Source organism: Rhinolophus sinicus, linkage group LG11 (assembly GCF_036562045.2).
Source record: "Rhinolophus sinicus isolate RSC01 linkage group LG11, ASM3656204v1, whole genome shotgun sequence".
Classification (NCBI taxonomy): domain Eukaryota; kingdom Metazoa; phylum Chordata; class Mammalia; order Chiroptera; family Rhinolophidae; genus Rhinolophus; species Rhinolophus sinicus.
Window position 1 is genome coordinate 27,522,167 of NC_133760.1, and position 20,334 is coordinate 27,542,500.

Sequence of the window (20,334 nt, forward strand, 5' to 3'; positions counted from 1 at the left end):
TTTGTTTGCTCTTTGGCAAAAGTCCCCTGGTCCAGCCCCAAGTCAATGTGAGTTTTTGGCGGGATCCACATGGCATGTGGAAACCACAGGCTGGAAAAGTACAACTGTGTCTGGTGAATATCAAATTATTTACAGATTAGATGTTAGTAGCTTCTGAAACTGGATCACACAGTGTAGCTGCAAGAGGAGAAAAGGTGAGAAATATACAGGATTTTATCAACCAAGCTGTAACCACTACTAGTTAAGTCAGGATTTGAGACAATTCATATTTGGGAGGTATCCCTCCTTTTGCCAAATGATTATCCAGTTTTTGTTTGAATCAGTTGAGGCCCTTAAAGTCACGCTTAGGTTCAATCACCTAAGGTTAATAAAGCAATTCTCCATTGTCCTCTTTCTTTATCTTCATGTTCATGCTTTTAAAAAGAAGTTCCTTTCCCAGAGAAAATGTGTAATTACAGAAACCTAAAGAAAATAAGTTGTCTGTAACTCCACTACCCGGAAGTTACCACTGGTGGCGTTCTGGCACACTGCTCTCTAATCTTTTGTGTTGTTTCTCTTTTTTGCTCTCGTAGACAATGCCCCTGTGAACCTTGTGTACAAATCCTCGTTGCTGGTTTATTTCCTTAAGATAGATCCTAGAAAGGAATTACTGATTCAAAAAGCTTATGACTGTTCTGAAGCCTTTTAATTCATCTTGCCAAACCGCATGCTGGAAAGAATGCACTAATCTATACTCCAGCAGTAGAGACTTCTTTTAGATCCCACCACGAATTACAAGAGGTCGGAATTCCCTGTTTTTCAGATGCCTAGACTCTGCTGCTATCTGTGGGGAGGAAATCTGCTTTATATACTGAAATGTATCCTGTATTTATCCAGACCTGCTATGGAGCCTGTGCCTCTGGGTTAAGGCTAGAGCAGGGAAGGGAGAGAGGAGGGGGGCCAGCCCACTACGGGCCTAGCTCCGGAGGGGCACCTGGTGTCTCCGCCCCTCGCAGCTCGGCTACTGCTGCTCCGGGAGGCTACGGGTCCGCCTGGCATCAACGTGCCTTGGACTTGGCTTAGGGCTGAGGCTGGGGGCTTGGAAAGCCGGTCAGGATTCCCAGTCACTTCTCTGCGAGGATGCCGCCGAGAGCGAGGAGGAGCAAGATTAAGATTCGATTTCCTTCACAAGGGCCTTTTGTGCTCCCAGGAGCCTCCTTTCCCGGGATTGGAGCAGACAACTGTTTTGGCCCATTAGCTTGATGAGAGGTGACTCTGTCAGTGCCCTTTGACATCACCGTCCAAACAGTGCTCCTACTGCAGCCCCAGGGCCCACCTGTGCCCCTCCTCCGAGGTGTGGCCCCTTGTCCTTGTCGGTGGGGTGGTGGTGGAGGGTAGCGGGAGCGCCAACCGGCTTCTTCCTTCCTCCCGTCCCGCCCCTCCCGCCCTGGCTCCCGCCCGCCGGCTCCGGGACCGCAGCCACGTCTGAAAGCGCTTCATTGTGTGCGCTCCGCTCCAGGCGGACAGCGCCTAGCAGTGCGCAAGCAGCCAGCGGCCGCACAGGTAGCGCAGGGCGCGGGGCGTGGGGCTGGCACCAGTGGGGATCCCGGGGGCAGGAGGAATCTGGTCCTTGTTGTAGTCCCAGCCAGGCTCCCGCCCCCAACATCCCATTCTGTGTGTGTGTGTGTGTGTGTGTGTGTGTGTGTGTGTGTGTGTGCGCTTCCAGGACCCATCAGCTCCAAGACGAGTAGTTGTTTCAATCTAGTTGTGGAGGGCGCAGCTCACAGTGGCTCATGCGGGGATGGAACCCACGACCTTGTTAAGAGCACCGCGCTCTAACCAGCTAACCGGCCTCCCCCCACCCCCGCAACACCCCATTCTTCACCACGCTTCTCTTTTTCCTGGGGACTCCTGCCCTGTTTCCAGGTTCCCTCTGCTTTGAGTCCTGAGGTGCCTCCAATATCTTGGTATTCACAGAGCTCCGTCCCTGGTATCACCGCGTGCCCCTTAATAGCCTTGGGATCCTACGGAACAAAGTCGTCCCTACTGACTCTCAGGGAAGAGACCGCACGCTGTGGAGGGGAACTTGGAAGTTCCCCCTGTGGAGGGAAGCAGCCTTCGCGGAGCCTCGGGAGAGACGTGTCTGCCACCTCGGCGCCCCAGGACAGACAAGGACGGCGAGCTTTGGGGTACGTTGGTTCGTCCCTTCTCGGTGTGGATGCCACAACCCTGGGCAGGGACTCATTTGGGACGGGGACGGGGGCGGTGTTGATCTTGCAGCCGGGGACCGAGTTAGTAGGGAGGATCTGAGGGTGGCGGTCCCATCAGAATGCGAAAAGGGCGTCGCTGCCCCAGCGCTAGTTTGCATGTGTCTCGGTGGGGCTTCCGCTGTGAGTGAGATCACTGCTTAGAGGTGGGGCTGGATCCTATATCTCTTGAAACTTGAGTTTCAGAGGTTGTAGCTTTAATGAAGAAAGCTTTCCAAGGGCTTTTTCCAGGGAACTCTTGTGGAAAAGTAGTTTGGTGAGTGAATTTGGAACCAGATCCAGCTGATTTGAGTGGTGGCCCCTACTTCTGGCTGTTGGATCTTGGGTAACAATAGAGACCTCTCTTAGCCTCAGCATAGGTGCCCAGGAACTGTTAACTCTCTTCTCTTCTGTCTTGTGCTGGAGGCATGAAGATGGGAACACCGAGGCCTAAAAAGCAGAAGGATTTGGCTGCCCTAAAGCCATGAGTGAGCTAAGTGCCCGAGCTAATAAGAATAGTGGGCTGTGTGCGCAGTGAGCACTGACGAGGCTAAGGTGTAGGTTGTTCCATTTACTCCTCTCCAACCTGTATGGTAGCTGCTGCTATGGCTTCTTCACAAGGTATCAACTGACGCACAGAGAGGTTAGGAGAGACTTGCTCAAAGTCGCACACCTCACTGGTTGTAGAGTCAGTATTTGAACCCAGCCTGACTTCAGAAGCCAGGCTTTTGGCCGCTACTCACTGTCTTCTGTTTTGTATTTCCATATTCTGCCCCTACCTGGCTTGCCACATTCTGTTGCTAGGGTGCTAGAGTCACCTGAACCTGGTTAGGCTATCGTCCCTGAGTTCTCCTTGTGAAATCCAAGGATCCCCTTGGAGTCATAGAATATAGTTCCCAGGATTTTAAACATTCCTGGACAAGTACTTAGAAGTGTACTATGTGCCAGACACTGTTCTAAGCACGTTATAAATGTTAACTCATTTGATTGTCAAATCAAGCCCAGGCCTTGGGTTATATTATTTCCCCCATGTTATAGATTAGGGGGGAAAGGCACAGAGAGATTAAGTAACTGGCCTTAGATCACATGACTGAGGGGAGTTCCCACTGTTAGCCACTGTGCTATCCCTACTCCCTCTAAGGAGACAGACAGGATCCTGCTTGTAGTCTAGTAAGGGAAGATAGGTATAGAAATGCACGAGCAAGAGAATTCTTAATAGCATTAGCAATGATTTCTTAGTATCACCTAATACCTAGTTCACATGAAGTTCAGACAATTAAGTTCGTGAACTCATCCTAGAAAAAGTGCTACATACCTCATTGCTGAATATCACTATGGTCACCTAACTTTTCCACAGAGTTTTTTCAAATAGTAAACTTCCAAATAGTAAACTTGGTTAACTGTGTGTCCAGTTGGTACAAATTCATAATGAATAATCCCTCTGATATCAAAAAAAGCTTAGCACCATTGGTGCAAAAAGTTCGCAAACTTAATTGTTAGACCTCATATTAAAATTTCCCTGATCACCTCAAGGATATCTTCTTTCAGTTGATTTGTTTGGATCAGAATCCAAACAAGGTCCACAAGTTGCATTTGGCAACTTGCTATGTGTTTTGAGTTGTGTTCTTTGAAAAGTGTCACTTTTTCCTTTTTATGTCATTGACTTGTAAGAATGATATACTTTTTAAAAATCAATCAAAATAAAAGGTTACAAAAATAATTCAGAGAACATTCCAGATTATCCCTCTAATAAAAGGGCTCAGTCAACACTTGGGGGAACATGCTAAATGTGCACTCCCTACCCCCATGCCATGTGTGTTACTGCAGAGAAGACATGGGAGCCCCCAGACTTTAGAGCCCTCCAGCTGTCAGGTCCTATGATTTAGACCAAATTAGGTGCTATGCAAAGTGCACTTTGAGTATCCCCAAAGCTCAGAGCCAGGGAAAGGGGTTTATGTGTTACCTGCTCATCTCCTCTGAAGTGCCTCCAAGCTGGCTCTGAGCCAGGGAGACTTGAGGCTCTTTTCCCAGACATTTGATTTCATTTCCTAATAGATTCTTGCAGGCAAATGGCTGTGCAACTCCAGCCTCCCTGCCGCTGGCTGATTCCACACAGTTGTTCATAGGGCCAGCAAAGAGATGGCAGATGTGGCTAGGGCTTGGAGCCAGGCACATGTTCTGCCACAGCCTCGCCCAGCTAACGGCTGAGGGTGGGCATGGGGGCCTTGATACCTATCACTGCATAACAGGTAATTCTCCATCCTTCTCTGGCCAGCTAGGTACCACGTCAGCTGGGAGATGGATTTGTAGGCAGCTCTCTCTCTGCAATGAAAGCTGGAGCAGGCAACTCCACCCATGCCTCCCTTAACCAACTAAAAAGAACTGATTTTATGATTACCAAAATAATAAAAGTCTATTGTAGACTATCTGGAAAATGCAACAAAGCACTAACAAGAAAAAAGTTACCCGTAATCTGGCCATATAAAAATTATCACTAATAGTCAGCATGCATCCTTCCAGATTTCTTTCTATACGTACGAGTATTTGCTTACTTTTTTAATAACAGCTTTTTTGAACTATAATTCACATACCTTAAAAAATTCACCATTTTAAATAGTACTTTCACTGTTTTTTTTAGTATATTCAGTGTCATGCATTCATCACCTCAGGGTACATCCATGTTGTAACATGTATCAGTATGTCATTCCTTTTTATTGCCAGATAATATTCAATTATATGGATATACCACATTTTGTTTATCCATTCGTTAATTGATGAACATTTAAGATGTTTCCATTTTTTAGCCATTATGAATAATGCTGCTATGAAAATTCACAAACAAGTTTTTGTGTGGGCATATGTTTTTAGTTCTCTTGGATATATGTTTTGGAATAGAGGTGCTACATCACTTGGTAATTCTGTTTAAACCGTTGAGGAACTGTCTAATTCCCACAGCAACTGTACCATTTCCCATTCCCATCAGCAGTGTATGAAGATTCCAATTTTTCCTCACTCTCACTAACAGTCGTTATTATCTTTTTTATTATAGCCATTCTAGTAGATGGGAAGTGGGATCTCACTGTAATTTTGATTTGCATTTCTCCGACTAAAAACATCAAGCATCTTCTCATGTGCTTAGAGGCTATTTGTATATCTTCTTTGGAGAAATTTATACTCAAATATTTTGCCCATTTTTAAATCAGGTTGTCTTTTATTGTTGCATTATAACTGCATTTTATATATTGTGGGTATAAGTCCTTTGCTGTATATATGCAAATATGCAAATATTTTCTCTCGTGTATGGGTGACTTTTCATTTTCTTGATGATGTCCTTTGATATTCATGCATTTTTAACAGAATTGGTATTATATACAATTAACGTAATTGGTATGTGTATATATGTGCTTATGTTTTGTTGTATTTTTCCACTTGGTGCCATGTAGTTCAAAGCTCTAAAGTTAGACTACTAGGGTTCAAATTCTGACTCAGCTGCTTTGTGGGTCTTTAGGCAAGATACTCTTTCTAAGCTTCAGTTTCCTCATCTGTAAAATAAGGATGAGCATCAGGTCTACTTCATAGGGTTGTTGTGAGGATTAAATCAGAAGAGAGGTGATGGCCCTTGTTCCCATCCCACCATAAATACTCATCTTCCTCCTCTCTCTTTCCTTTCCTCCCTCCTTAATGTATTTTCTTTTTCTCTCATTCTTCCTTTTCTCTGCGCCTCCTCTCCCTTTTCTCCTTTTTCTTCCCCTCCCTGTCAGCCTTCTCCCTAAGGGATGCCCTGGGTCCCATTAGAGCTGTTTTGCCCCCGGGAAGGCCCCTGATGCCTCAAGCCCTCTGATCCCTCCTCTGGAATCCATTTTATCCGGCCTTTGGGATTCCTGAACAGGGATGGCCTCCAGCTGACGCCAAACTCAGAGAAATCTGAGCCAGGGATTTGTACCTATTATTACATTTCACTCCCTTAGATTCTTTGCCAGGGCTGGGAGAAGCTGGTGACAGGAGGAGCTGCTGAGTTAAGGGAAGGCAGAGCTGGGCTACAAAGAGCGCTGCCCAGAGAGCTGGATTCCTGGGCTCCAGCTTGGCCTTGCCAAGGCAAACCATCCCGGGCCCTTATCTCGGTTTTCCCATCTACAAATTAGGTAGAACAATAGTTCCTTCCTATATCTCTCAGGCTAAGAAATCAGGGATATTTACAAGATACTGTAGCTTTAAGACGCTCAGCAGAAAGAAATGTGGGATAAGTGGGGAATTACTCCCTTTGAATTTGGACAACTGAGTATCTAATTTCGATCAGCAAATACTGGGGGTGCCAAAAAAATGTACACACATTTTAAGAGATGTTATCTATGCTCAAGCAGTAGTTCACCGTCATCAGAAGTATCTGGACGCTTATGGTAACCACTTTGAGCACCTCTTGTAATTGCAGAAGTCAAACGTGACTTGTATTCATCTTTTGTTATTGGTATATGAGGTCTGACAATTAAGTTTGGAACTTATTGCAATAATGTTGCCAACCTTTTTTTGATATCAGAGGGGTTATTCATTATGAATTTGTACCAACTGGACAAACAGTTAACCAAGTTTAATATGTGGAAGTGCTGAAAAGGCTGTTTGGAAAAGTTAGACGACCTGAACTTTTCGCCAATTCATGGCTCTCGCATCACGACAATGCACCAGCTCACACGGCACTGTCTGTGAGGGAGTTTTCAGTCACTACGCAAATAACTGTATTGGAACACCCTCCCTACTCACCTGATCTGGCCCCCAATGACTTCTTTCTTTACCCGAAGAGAAAGGGAATATTGAAAGGAAGACATTTTGATGACATTCAGGACATCAAGGGTAATATGAAGACAGCTCGATGGCCCTTCCAGAAAGAGTTCCACAATTGCTTTGAAGGGTGGACTAGGTGCTGGTGTCAGTGCATAGCTTCCCAAGGGGAGTACTTCGAAGGTGACCATAGTGATATTCAGCGACGAGGTGTGTAGTACTTTTTCTAGGATGAGTTGGTGAACTTAATTGTCCAAACTCATACATACAGAAAAGAGCAAAAATCATTAAAGTGTAGCTTGATGACTTTTCACAAATCGAGCACACATGTAATTAGCACCCTCATCAAGAAACAGAGCATGACCAGCCCCCCCAGAACTCTGTCCATGCTTCTTTATAGTGTTACTCTCACACTACCCCATGCCACGAAGGGGCTCCACTACCTAATCAGAACTCTTGATTGTAAGTGACAGAAACTCAACTCATTCTGGCTTTAGCACAAGTGGAGTATTTTCCCCAACTGAGAAACCCATAGGTGAATCTTGCACAGCTGGGTCCAAATGCTGTCAGCTTGCTCATGGACTCTCAGTCTTTCTTTCTCTGCTCAGTTCTCTTCTGTGTTGGCTTTATACCCAGGCAGTTTCCCTTTTCCATTCAGATCAACAAAAATCCTGGGATCGGACTTGGGTCTGATGTCCGTTCCTTAAGCCAGTCAGTGTAGTGAATGGATAGTGTGTGGAATATATAGATAAACCAGGCTTGAGACATGTGACCCCCTAAGATCTAGGGGGTGGTTGGTCAGCCCCATCCAAACCACATGCACTCTGTGTGGGTGAAGGGTGGTTCCTCAAAGAGAACTCTGGAGGCTATTGTCAGAAAACAGGGGAACAAGTATTGAGTGGACACAAATAACCTTGTCCAGCACACTGGATGCCTGAGAATGGGCGCTCACCTGGAAAACACCACAGTCCCAGTCCTCAAGTTGTTCACAGACAAGAAGGGGAGGCAGTGTTATGCAGGGCAGAGTGGTGTGTGCCTTGAAGGAGGCACAGATGAGGTCTCTTCAGACGAAGCTGAGGTGACTCCTGATGGGAATCAGGGCTGGGCCCTCACAACAGAGGAGTAAGGAAGCATGGAGCCTGCTGGAGGAGCAGTAATGATTCCAATCATCTGAAGCATAGGATGCTGTTTGGGAATCATGGGAAGTGAGGTTGGAAAGCAGAAGGTGGCTGAGTAGGAGAATGACATGATAAAACGTGCGACGTAGGCAGCTCTGGGGGCTCTGCAGTATAAATAAGCAGGAGGCCAGGTGGGGGATTTTGCCAGAATCCAGGCAGTATGCATACCAGGACTAGCATGACCCTCACATGGCACTGGATGTCTGGGCCACTCACTCGGACCACTATCTGGTCCCTTGACCATCTCCTGGATGTGTCTTTAATGTTCCCAACTAGATTGTCAGCTCCACCATGATGAGGACCTTGGACATTGAACCTCCTGGATTGAGCCTCTCACTTTATGTTTTATTCCTTTCAACCCTTCTATTACAAATCTAATCTCTAAGGTGATTTAACTCCGAGGAAAACAAAGGTTATACAAGAAAGGAAATGTACTCTTAGTGCATTATGTACTTCATCTGTGAGCTGTTTTATGGAGGCATATAAATTTTGAACATTGGCTTATCCAAAACTTATCTTAGAAGAACAAATTAGTAGACATCTGGTACTTTACATTATCTTTACAACATTCTTGATTATATTCCCCCCCATATGGGGAATATAATCAAGAATGTTGTAAAGATAATGTAAAGTGCCAGATGGACACTGGACTTACCAAGGGGATCATTTCATACACTGTGCAAATGCCTGACCAATGTGCTGTACAACTGAAGCTGAAGTAGAATAATATTGTAGGTCAACTATTTTATATATATGTACATATATATATATATATATATATATATATATATATAGTCACAGGAGGGGGAGTATAGCATAAGAAATATAGTCAAGAGGATTGTAACAGTTATATAAAATGTCAGAGTGGTAGTAGCTTGGGAAGGGGTGTTATCACTTTGTGAGGGGTGTAAATGTCTACCTATTATGTTGCTTTGTACACCTGAAACTAATTTTAAAAAAAGATATTATAAAAAACTTAGGAGGCTAGGGGGAGAACAAAATTGTGTGTGTGTGTGTGTGTGTGTGTAGAGAAGCTAAACCCTTATCTTTCATTATAAGTCACTATAAAATGCCATACATTGTAATAGTCATAATTTATGCTTTTTAAAAAAGACATAGGAAGGTAATAAGCAGAAGAAACAGCTAACAAATTTGAAAGCCTCAAAAAAAAATTTGAAAGCTTCTTTTAATATAGCTATTTTAAAGTAGGTAATACGTTCATATGGGTCAAAATTCAGAAGTTACAAAAAAGGATTTATTGTGAAATGTCTTTTCCCAGCTCTTCCATTCCCCTCTCAGGAGAAACTAATATGGTCACTGTTTTGGATAAACTTCCAGGGGTACCTTATGCTTATTCAAGCTATGTGGATTATTTTCACAAAAATAAAATTTCAAAAGAACTTCGGACAAAACAGTTTCAGTGGCTTGAGAAAGACCACTGTGGATGGTGGTCCTGGGTATCGGGAGAAGTGGGAACTTTCTATTTATTCTATGGCATCTTGACTCCACTCTCCTCCCCTGAGCATATGGTTATTTTCATCATCATTATCTTCACCATCAAAGACTTGGTAGAAGTTGGAGATAGGGTTGCCTCCGGGGAGGGCCTGGGGAAGGTGTAGGGGACAGAGACTGAGTGGCCCTTTGTTGTGGGGCTGTGTCTGCCAGATGATGGAACCCCTTTCCTAATTTTCACAAACAAAACATGAGCCTACAATGCCCTCATCTGTACATTTATTATTTGGAGCAACTTCTATGTGTTACTTTTTCTAAAAAAAATGAACATATATTAAATATATACTGCCCCCCCCCAAAGACTTTACAAATGAAAGAATTCATGGGAGGGGAGACTGGCTTCAGTGGGCAAAGGCTTAAGAATGGGACCCACCCCAGAGCCTCCCACTGGGAATCTGGCACTTGGATTTAAAACTCTGCCTTGGGCCGGCCCTGTGGCTCAGGCAGTTAGAGCTCCATGCTCCTAAATCCTAAGGCTGCCGGTTCGATTCCCACATGGGCCAGTGGGCTCTCAACCACAAGATTGCCAGTTCAACTCCTCGACTCCCACAAGGGATGGTGGGCAGTGCCCCCTGCAACTAAAATTGAACATGGCACCTTGAGCTGAGCTACCTCCCGGATGGCTCAGTTGGTTGGAGCGTGTCCGCTCAACCACAAGGTTGCCGGTTCAACTCCCACAAGGGATAGTGGGCTGTGCCTCCTGCAATTAGCAACGGCAACTGGACCTGGAGCTGAGCTGCGCCCTCCGCAACTAACCCTGAAAGGACAACAACTTGAAGCTGAACGGCACCCTCCACAACTAAGATTGAAAGGACAACAACTTGACTTGGAAAAAAGGCCTGAAAGTACACACTGTTCCCCAATAAAGTCCTGTTCCTTTTCCCCAATAAAAAAAAAAATCTTTAAAAAAAAACAAAAAAAAAAACTCTGCCTTGCACCTTAGTGAGTATTCATGTCTCTAAGGCCCATTGGCTCAGTTACAACAGACAGGGAAATTTCTGCCTCCTAGGGACTTGAAGGGGATAAAATTCAATCGTGAAGATAAAGTACATATCACGGTGCCTGCCTGACATGGTCTTTCTGCCTTTGAACCCTGGAGCAGTTGGTGGCTGTGCTGAACGTAAGGATCCTATGGGGACGTGGACTTCTCAAGACACCTTGCGGTGGTATAGGATGTTTTCACTCCCCTTCCTAGTTCTTGAGTTCCAATAACAGGATCAGATATCAGTTCCTGTATTGTGTGAGTCACTTAAGAAGACCTTTGGTTTCCCTGGACTGCGGGTATCAAACACCTTGGCCTGTGTTCAAGATCCTTCTCCCAGGGGAGGGCTGGGCTGGCCAGATCAGCTGTATTTGAGCCAAAGCATCAAGGTCCTGCACTCTGCAAGGATCTCCCAGGGACCAGAGAGGACAAAAGCCTGTGATCAGAAAGTGCCAGGAACTTAGCAATGGAATTTTGGGGTTGGTGGGGGGAGAGTCCCAGCTTCCTGCTGTCTCTCCAACTCTTGGGTCCTTCCCTAAGAAACTGAGATCATAATGCCCACCTCAGGGGTCGTTGAGTTAAATCATAGTGTAGATATAAAGCATCAAGCACTTGAAGTGACTTAGGGCAACACACGTGGCTTATGAGTTCCCTTCCTCTCCTGCTCCCTGTTCTCAGCAGAAGCACACGCTTGAGGAGAGGCGATAACAAATGCAGACAGATAGGTGGCTACTCTCCTTATCCTCCAGGTTTTCCAGAAGTGAGTGTGGGATCCAGGAGGCAGTTCTAGAGTCATCAGGTGACATGCTCCAGCAGCTTCCTGATAAAGAAAGGAAGGAGTAGAGATGGGATCTCTGCTCACAATCTAGACCCTGGCTTCTTTCAGTGGTGACATGGATGGGGCGGGGGTTATTAGGGAGCCATGACATGAAAAGCAAGAAGGAAACTTCCAGGTCCCTTCTTCCAAAGCACCTTATCCTTGAGATCAATGCAGGAGCAACAGGTACAAAGAGGAGACAACTTGGGGACCTTGAGGTGTGGGAGGCTCAGGGTTCCTTTCTGCAGCACAAGCATGACATTCTTAAGATCCACTAAAGGACTCAGGGGTGGTTGGGGGCTAGAGGTGGGCCTGGGAAATGCTGGGATTCCAAGCATAGGTAACCTCTCATCTGGGTGGAGACCTCCTGTGGGTTTTCCTCTCCAGACACAGCTCCACACTGCAAGAGTAACATGAGACATATGTGTGGCACCTTACCAAGCCCTTTCCGCCTATGTGTTTGTAGCAGCATTCCTCACAACAATCCTAAGAGGTTAAACTTTATCATCCCCATTTTATAAGGGAGGAAATTGAGCCTTGGAGAAGCTGAGTCATTTGCTCTAGGTTCCTAAGTGGCATTGGAGGGACTCAAAGCCAGCCCTCTCTCCTGCACCCAGCAGGAGAGACTGTCAGTTCATACTCATTTGGGAAAACGGATGTGCCCAGCTCACTTTCTGTCAGTCTGGGAAGGCAGAGCTTTCCTAGTGTACCAGGCTATCTCCCCCTGTGGTCTCTAATCCAGCCTCCCTCCTGCTTTCTCAGGCCATGAGTCCCCTCTGAGCGTCTCCCATGGATTTGTGATCGAGGCGGGCAGCGTTCCTGGCAGCCCTGGACAGGGGTGAGTAACCTCAGCAGGGAAAGGGTAAGCAGTGGCCAGGGGCCTCATGCTGCTCTCACCGCCCCACTGTTCTGGCTCTATCCTACCTCTCCCTGAACTAATTTCTTCTGCAAATTCACGAGGCTTCAGAAGGAAACCCACCCTCTGGAGTCCATGCATTCTGCAGCACTTCACTCCCTGTGGGTGATGGCAACAGTTGGTTCTTTGTCTATTTCGCTTATTTGCTTTTAATAACAAACACTGTATCTGCTTGTTTAAAAACATTCAAACAATGCACAGTGTGTATAAAGTAGAGGATATTAGTCATGGGAGTTAGTACCTCCTCCTCCCCACCATGCTCATTCCAATACTCTAGTACTATATTAACCCCCTTTACAGATGGGTAAGTTAAGTCACAGAGATTGGTCCAAGATCACAGGCCAAGAGACAGCATACAACCTGAGGGAGCCAAATCACCCATCAAGCTGTTTAGCTAAACAACCCAAAAGTGTCTCCCTAAAAGGAATTCTTAAGCGAAAGGTGGGAGTTCTGTTTCAAAAATATTATTTCCTTCTCCAGATAGGGAGGGAGGGAGAGAGGGAGCTTATTTCCCATAGTATTCTGCCACTGGGCTTTTGCTCTGCATAGACTCTAGATCATGGCTTACGTCTTAACGTCACATTCCTGGGGCTGCTTCCTGCAATCACTGGGCAGGAGTTGGGGTATAGGATGGGCTAGTTGGCCACGGTCCCTAACGGCTGTGCTCTCCTCCCGCAGGCACCCCCAGCTGGCGGCATGTGGCTGCCGCGCATCTCGAGCACAACTGTGACCATGCTGCTTCTGGCGCAGACGGGCCTCCTGCTCTTCCTGGTCTCCAGGCCCAGGCCTACGTCCCCAGTGGGTGGCGAGGAACGGGTGCACGTGCTGGTGCTGTCCTCCTGGCGCTCGGGTTCTTCCTTCGTGGGCCAGCTCTTCAGCCAGCACCCCGATGTCTTCTACCTGATGGAGCCCGCATGGCACGTGTGGACCACCCTGTCGCAGGGCAGCGCGCCTGCGCTGCACATGGCTGTGCGTGACCTGGTGCGCTCGGTCTTCCTGTGCGACATGGACGTGTTTGACGCCTACCTGCCCTGGCGTCGCAACCTGTCCGACCTCTTCCAGTGGGCAGTGAGCCGTGCGCTGTGCTCGCCGCCGGCCTGCAGCGCCTTCCAGCGTGGCGCCATCAGCAGCGAAGCGGTTTGCAAGCCCCTGTGCGCACGGAGGCCCTTCGGCCTGGCGCAGGAAGCCTGCCGCTCCTACAGCCACGTGGTGCTCAAGGAGGTGCGCTTCTTCAACCTGCAGGTGCTCTACCCGCTGCTCACCGACCCCGCGCTCAACCTGCGCGTCGTGCACCTGGTGCGCGACCCACGGGCGGTGCTGCGCTCGCGTGAGCAAACGGCCAAGGCGCTGGCGCGCGACAACGGCATTGTGTTGGGCACCAATGGCACGTGGGTGGAGGCTGACCCGGGCCTGCGTGTGGTGCGCGAGGTGTGCCGGAGCCACGTGCGCATCGCCGAGGCCGCGACCCGCAAGCCACCGCCCTTTCTGCGCGGCCGCTACCGCCTGGTGCGCTTCGAGGACCTGGCTCGCGCACCCCTGCCTGAGATCCGTGCGCTCTATGCCTTCGCAGGCCTGAGCCTCACGCCGCAGCTCGAGGCCTGGATCCACAATATCACGCACGGGTCCGGGCCCGGTGCCCGTCAGGAGGCCTTCAAGACCACGTCCAGGGATGCGCTCAACGTCTCCCAGGCCTGGCGCCACACACTGCCCTTTGCCAAGATCCGCCGCGTGCAGGAGCTGTGTGCAGGCGCGCTGCAGCTGCTGGGCTACCGGCCTGTGTTCTCCGAGGACGAGCAGCGTGACCTCGCCCTGGACCTGGTGCTGCCGCGCGGGCCGAGCAGCTTCAGCTGGGCATCATCCACCTCCGTGCACCCCGGGCCTTAGCAGAGGTCCCCAGTTATGGCTGTTGCCAGGGCTGGGACACAATGGTGGGGAGGGAGCCTGGGCACAGGCCACTACTGGAGAGGCCGGGAGTTTGCGAGTCCTCATCTGCAGTAGACGAGGACTGCGACCCCAGACTCCTTGTTTTCCCCCCACTTCTTGACTTTCCTTCGAGTCCTCTTTTCGAGCTGGGTTCCCAACAGGCACACACTTCGTGGAAAGCAAAGCCCGTGCCCCCACTTCCTCCGGGCACAGGGAATAGTTCAGACGACTTGACTCCTACTCAAGCTCTTTCTTTCCTCTTATCTCTCTCCTCCCTTGGGATGCATTATCCAGCAGCTAAGAAGGGGGTCTCCTCCCGCCTGGAAGTGTAGGGGCGCTGTGGTGCGCTGACCCATGAACTCTGTACATGTCCCCACACACACCTCAGACTCCATTGCCACCACGTGCCTGGCACCACACTGTATCAAAGCCGTTGACATTTATATTCACCTGTATGTTCAAAAAATCAGATAAGGTGGCTCTCATCATGTGGTCCCCCCTTAGCCTCTCTCTGTCCCACCTCCCAGAAGCCCATACACCCCCATTACCTGCCCAGGTAAAGTGAACTTTTGCTTTGTCCTGACAGGAAAGATCCTACCTACAGAAATAAACATAATAATTAACCTGTGTGGCACAGATTAGAGTTTGCAGCCTATAAAGTTTGACAAGCAAAACAAATAAACAAACAAAAGTGAGAGGACTTGTCCAAGTTCACACAACAAGGAGGATGAAGGGAGGAGGGAGGCTTTGCTCTGGGGCTGCAATCTAGAGGAGAGGATGAATCAGACTTGCAGAGACCTGTCTCTTGGACGAAGAAGTGTCAGATTTTTCCATCTTATTTGCCCTAGGGAAGAGCAAGCAGCCATGACTGGGGCCACAGCAGCAGGATACAGGAAATGGTGAGCTCCAGGCTTAACTGGCAGAATCTAGAGAGCCTCCTGGATAAGCCTGGAGGGAGGCAGTGAGGAGAAAAGGTGGAGAAGGAGAAGGCTGGGGAGGCCTGGGGCAGCAAGCCAGGCAGAGCGTGTGGCAGAGCAAGAGATTGGCAGCAGGATGAGTGCTTGGAGGGCAGGTTGCAGGGTGACTGTAACTAGATCAGGCTTGCTATGAGTTTGGGAGAAAAAAGGCTCTGGGGCGGTTCTGTCTTCCCTTGGTCTTTCCGGGCCAGGCCCTGGGGGAGAGCAGAGTAAGATTCCTAACTGCAAGCTACAATACCGAGCTCTGGAAGCAAAGTCTTATTAAAGGGATGCTGGATATGTAGAGAGGGCTTAGTACTGAGCTCAGAAAGTGAGAGCCAGCAAGTGCTCAGTAAATAATTAAAAGGAAAAAACAAACAAACAAAAAAGCTCTCAAAATCTCTAGGAAGGTCAAGACAGCGGGTTTGAAACCACACAAATAGAATACCCCAGGCCGGCCCGGTGGCTCAGGCGGTTGGAGCTCCATGCTCCTAACTCTGAAGGCTGCCGGTTCGATTCCCACATGGGCCAGAGGGCTCTCAACCACAAGGTTGTCGGTTCAACTCGAGTCCCGCAAGGGATGGTGGGCTCTGGCCCCTGCAACTAAAATTGAACATGGCACCTTGAGCTGAGCTGCCTCCCGGATGGCTCAGTTGGTTGGAGCGCGTCCTCAACCACAAGGTTGCCAGTTCGACTCCCACAAGGGATGGTGGGCTGTGCCCCCTGCAACTAGCAATGGCAACTGGACCTGGAGCTGAGCTTGCGCCCTCCACAACTAAGACTGAAAGGACAACAACTTGATTTGGAAAAAAGTCTTGGAAGTACACACTGTTCCCCAATAAAGTCCTGTTCCACTTCCGCAATAAAATCTTAAAAAAAAAAAAAAGAATACCCCAAATCTCACTGGGGCACAGAGTTGGTCTGGGGACTGACAGTTGCCACCAGAACTGTGCTCATTCTCTCTGGACATGGGAGCAGCCCTCACTGTTGCCATCAGTCACCAAAAGGGATTCTGGAGGGTGCTAGCTTCTGATTCTCAGCCTGGGTATGGCCTTAGATTGGTGGGACCTGGATAGTAGACCCACATCTTCACTGCAAAGCAAGCAGGGCAAGGGGGATGTGGCATTTTTTGCTTTTCTTGCAGAGAACAGGTATATTGACCTTGAAGTTGAAGCATCAAGACTCCTCATTTGAGGATCTGTCAAGCTGTAGGAGCTTCAGGCTCCATAAAACCCACGCTCACAGTATCATGGAGAAGGTATTTAAAACCCCAGATTTATTAATGGCAACTCTGTGTAATAGAAAGGCTAGGGTCATATAGTTTAATGTACAGGCTGGGACTCAAACTCATATCTTCGACTTCAATAACACTTACACTCCCAACAGGTAAACCAAACTGGGCATGCAGCAAAAGACCCCATCAGAGGCTTGGAAAGCCAGATTGTTTCTCCCTGGCGATGACATAGATCTCTGGGTATCAGGAGCTGTCCTGGCATTTGACTGCAAATATCTCAAGGACCAGAACATTGAGGGGTGTGCTGGGCAATTGGCTGGGGCATTGGGGCCCCTACCACTACATAGCAACTTCCCTCCCTGCATGTCCCTCCCTGTCCTCCACCCTCTGCTGGCCACTGGGGTAAAAAGCAGCTTGCAGGCCCAGCCTGAAAGGAGTGCACTGTCAAGTGGAGGAGTCAGCCTAGGAACAGTCCTGGTCAATGTGCTATGTTCAAGCAAAGAAGGATGAGCAAGAGGTTCATGGTGCTAGAGGCTAAAAACAGGGAGACCCTGATCCTTAGCGAGGTCCAGGAAGGTTTTTTTGGGGGGAGAGAAGGGGGTGTCAGAGCCCAGCCTGACGTGGCATCCCACAAGTTTCATTTGCCTCCGCTCTGGTCACAGATTGTATTGATGGCCACAGTTAATGGCCTTTGCTATATATCTCATCCATTCTTACCTGATTCCTGAGGTCCCAGGATGGGGATGACCGGCTCCTGGACTTTGCTCTCTGCATATGGGGTGCTCTGGGCAAGCCTCTGGGTGAGTTCCCTGGCCTTGGGGGGACCCATATCAGGTTTCAGGACAGACAGGCAGTCCCCAGTTGAGTGCTTCAATGAGATAGGTCCAGTGCCAAGCTCTGGGGACATAATGGCGGACAGAGCAGTCACAGCCTTTGCTCTTGTGGGGAGAGCAGACCCTATATAAATAGTCCTACAGATAAATATACAATCTTAAATGTCAACTGTGCTGTAGGAAAAAAACAGTCAGAATAGGTAGAGGGTGATCTACCTTAGTATGGGGAGTCAGGAAGACCTCTTTGAAGAGGAAATGTTTGGTTTGAATAAATGAAGGAGGAATAGGAGTTAAGTATAGGATGAAGGAACCAAAGCAGAGGAAAGCTGAGGGACTGGGTCATGGCCCAAGGAGGCTTGACTCCTTGTTGGTCTCCTTGGAATCAAGGTTTCTTGACAAAACAGAAGACACACTCCTGGGAATCCAGGCTCCTGGGTTTGGAGAACCCCCAGGAGATGACGGAGTTTGTGTGTCTATAGCAGTTCCTAAAAGAATTGCTGGGTCAAAGAGCATTTGTGTTTGAAATGTGAAACTGCCAAATTACTCTAAAAACCGAGTACCAATTTATTCTCTGGAATGGTGTCAAGACTGCTCTTGTCACTGTTTCCTACCAGCAACTCCCACCCTGCTACCCTCACCTGTACAGGGTTAAATCAATCATTTTCATGTTTACCTATCTGATAGAACGTTATTCAGTGCTTAAAAAATGAGCTATCAAGCCATGAAAAGAAATGGAGGAAATGCGTATTGCTAAGTGAAAGAAGCCAATCTAAAGAAGTTACATATTGTGTGATTCCAACTGCATGACATTCTGGAAAAGGCAAAAACTATATAGAGACAGTAACAAGATTAGTGGTTGCTAAGGGTTGGAGGTCGGAAGGGGAGGGATGAATAGGCAAAGCATAGCGGATTTTTTTTTTTTTAAGATTTTATTGGGGAAGGGGAACAGGACTTTATTGGGGAACAGTGTGTACTTTCAGGCCTTTTTTCCAAGTCAAGTTGTTGTCCTTTCAATCTTAGTTGTGGAGGGTGCCGTTCAGCTTCAAGTTGTTGTCCTTTCAGTCTTAGTTGTGGAGGGCGCAGCTCAGCTCCAGGTCCAGTTGCCGTTGCTAGTTGCAGGGGGCACAGGCCACCATCCCTTGCGTTAGTCGAACTGGCAACCTTGTGGTTGAGAGGACGCACTCCAACCAACTGAGCCATCCGAGAGGCAGCTCAGCTCAAGGTGCTGTGTTCAATCTTAGTTGCAGGGGGCAGAGCCCACCATCCCTTGTGGGACTTGAGGAGTTGAACTGGCAACCTTGTGGTTGAGAGCCCACTGGCCCATTTGGGAATCAAACCGGCAGCCTTCGGAGTTAGGAGCATGGATCTCCAACTGCCTGAGCCACCGGGCCGGCCCACACAGCGGATTTTTAGGCAGTGAAAGTACTCTGTATGATATTACGATAATGGACATACGTCATTATACATGTGTCCCAACCCATAGAACATACAACACCAAGAGTGAACCATAATGTAAACTATGGACTTTGAGGGTCTGTGAGTCAGTGCAGGATCATGCTTGGTAAAAAGGTACCATTCTGGTGAGTGATGTTGATAATGGGGGAGCCTATGAATGTGTGGGGGCAGGAGACATATAGGAAATCTCTGCCTCCCTCTCAATTTTGTTGTAAACCTGAAACTGCTCTAAGAAAAAGAAGTCTAAAAAAAAATATAAGGAAAAAAAGAACTGGAGCAAAAAAGCCTTGGTACCCTCAGGAATGCTGCTGAGATGGGAGGGATTGGCCAACAAGACAGAGACTGAAGCAATTACCACGGACTGCACTTTTAATTTTCCCAGGGTGGCAAGTCCTTCAGCCGATTGAATACTTTCTCCCTTGGGGTTAAGACTGGAGAATTTGATTGGCCCTGTCATTCTGGTGCTATGCTGATCCCAATCTTCAAGTCCTGCATACCTCCATTCATTCATTCAACACACGTTATAGATTGAGCACCAACCAGTGCTAGGGGCAAAAGTAGCGAAGGAGCACAAGGATTAGGAATGTATGTGTGTAGGGGTGTGAGCTGCAATTTTTAATGGGGTAATCAGGATAGCTCTCACTGAGAAAGTGACATTTAAGCACAGTCTTAAAGGAGGTGAGGCAGTTAATTAAGGGGTACCTATGGGTAGAGTGTCCCGGAAATAGGTAATACAAAAATCCTGAGGGAAAGTATCTGGCATATGAGAAACAACAAGGGTCTGGTGTAATGAGTAGAAGGTAGGGTGCTGGGAGATGAGAAGGTAAGAGAGAGAGAGTCAGAGCATGTAGGACCTTGTAGGTCTTGGTGAGAACTTTGGCTTTTACTTGGAGTGAGACAGAGGGTGTCTGTCCAAGGCCACTCTTGCTCTATTGTCTTCCTTAGTTGAATAAAAAATTTTATGTCATACATGTGTAACATGTCAGATATTAAAAATAATAATAGAACAAATACAGTTAAATAAGTATTTCATTATCATTTTACTGCCTATGTTAATTAGTATATTGTTATATACTGCCTGAATTAGTATATTGTTAGTTTAGCAAGATTTTGAACTGGATTTGAATTGAATCACACTGGGGCTTCCATCTGCAGCTTAGATTTCCCTCTCAAACTTTATATTTCTGGGATTCATCATGTTGTTGCTTGCAGCTTTAGGTCACTTATTTCCCACTACTGATAAGTATTTTATTGGAAATTATACCACACTTTTGTTTATCCATTCTTTTCTTGATGGACACTCAGCTTGTTTTCAGTTACTTGCTGTTACAGTACTACTAGATACTACTTGTATGTATCTCCTGGTATGAATACTATAGGATATTCACCTGGGAGTGAAACTGCATGAGCATCTTCATGGTTAAATCCACCATTTCTTGTGTTGCACATCTTTCTCTTTCTTGGTTATCACTCTGTATTTTCATTGGATTACATTCTCAGCATCCTTAGAAAGGGCACATGAAACATGCA

At 47.5% G+C, this 20,334-nt stretch overlaps 1 protein-coding gene across 2 annotated transcripts; it reads left to right on the forward strand.

The window, feature by feature from the left end:
- Positions 1 to 6: 6 nt before the first annotated feature.
- LOC109434073 (carbohydrate sulfotransferase 6) lies at positions 7 to 15,021 on the forward strand. 2 transcript variants are annotated; one of them, XM_019710762.2, is made up of 4 exons: positions 7 to 1,542; positions 1,906 to 2,168; positions 12,250 to 12,325; positions 13,082 to 15,021. In XM_019710762.2, exon 4 carries the CDS (start codon positions 13,100 to 13,102, stop codon positions 14,285 to 14,287), a length of 1,188 nt encoding a protein of 395 aa, XP_019566321.1. In that variant the 5' UTR covers positions 7 to 1,542; positions 1,906 to 2,168; positions 12,250 to 12,325; positions 13,082 to 13,099; the 3' UTR covers positions 14,288 to 15,021. The 2 variants fall into 2 exon arrangements, with proteins under 2 accessions (XP_019566321.1, XP_019566329.1); XM_019710770.2 differs by having other exon boundaries at positions 1,957 to 2,168.
- The last annotated feature ends 5,313 nt before the right edge of the window (positions 15,022 to 20,334 follow it).

Coding starts and splice junctions, on each gene's coding strand:
- LOC109434073 (XM_019710762.2), top strand. CDS start 13,100: ATGTGGCTGCCGCGCATCTCGAGCACAACTGTGACCATGCTGCTTCTG.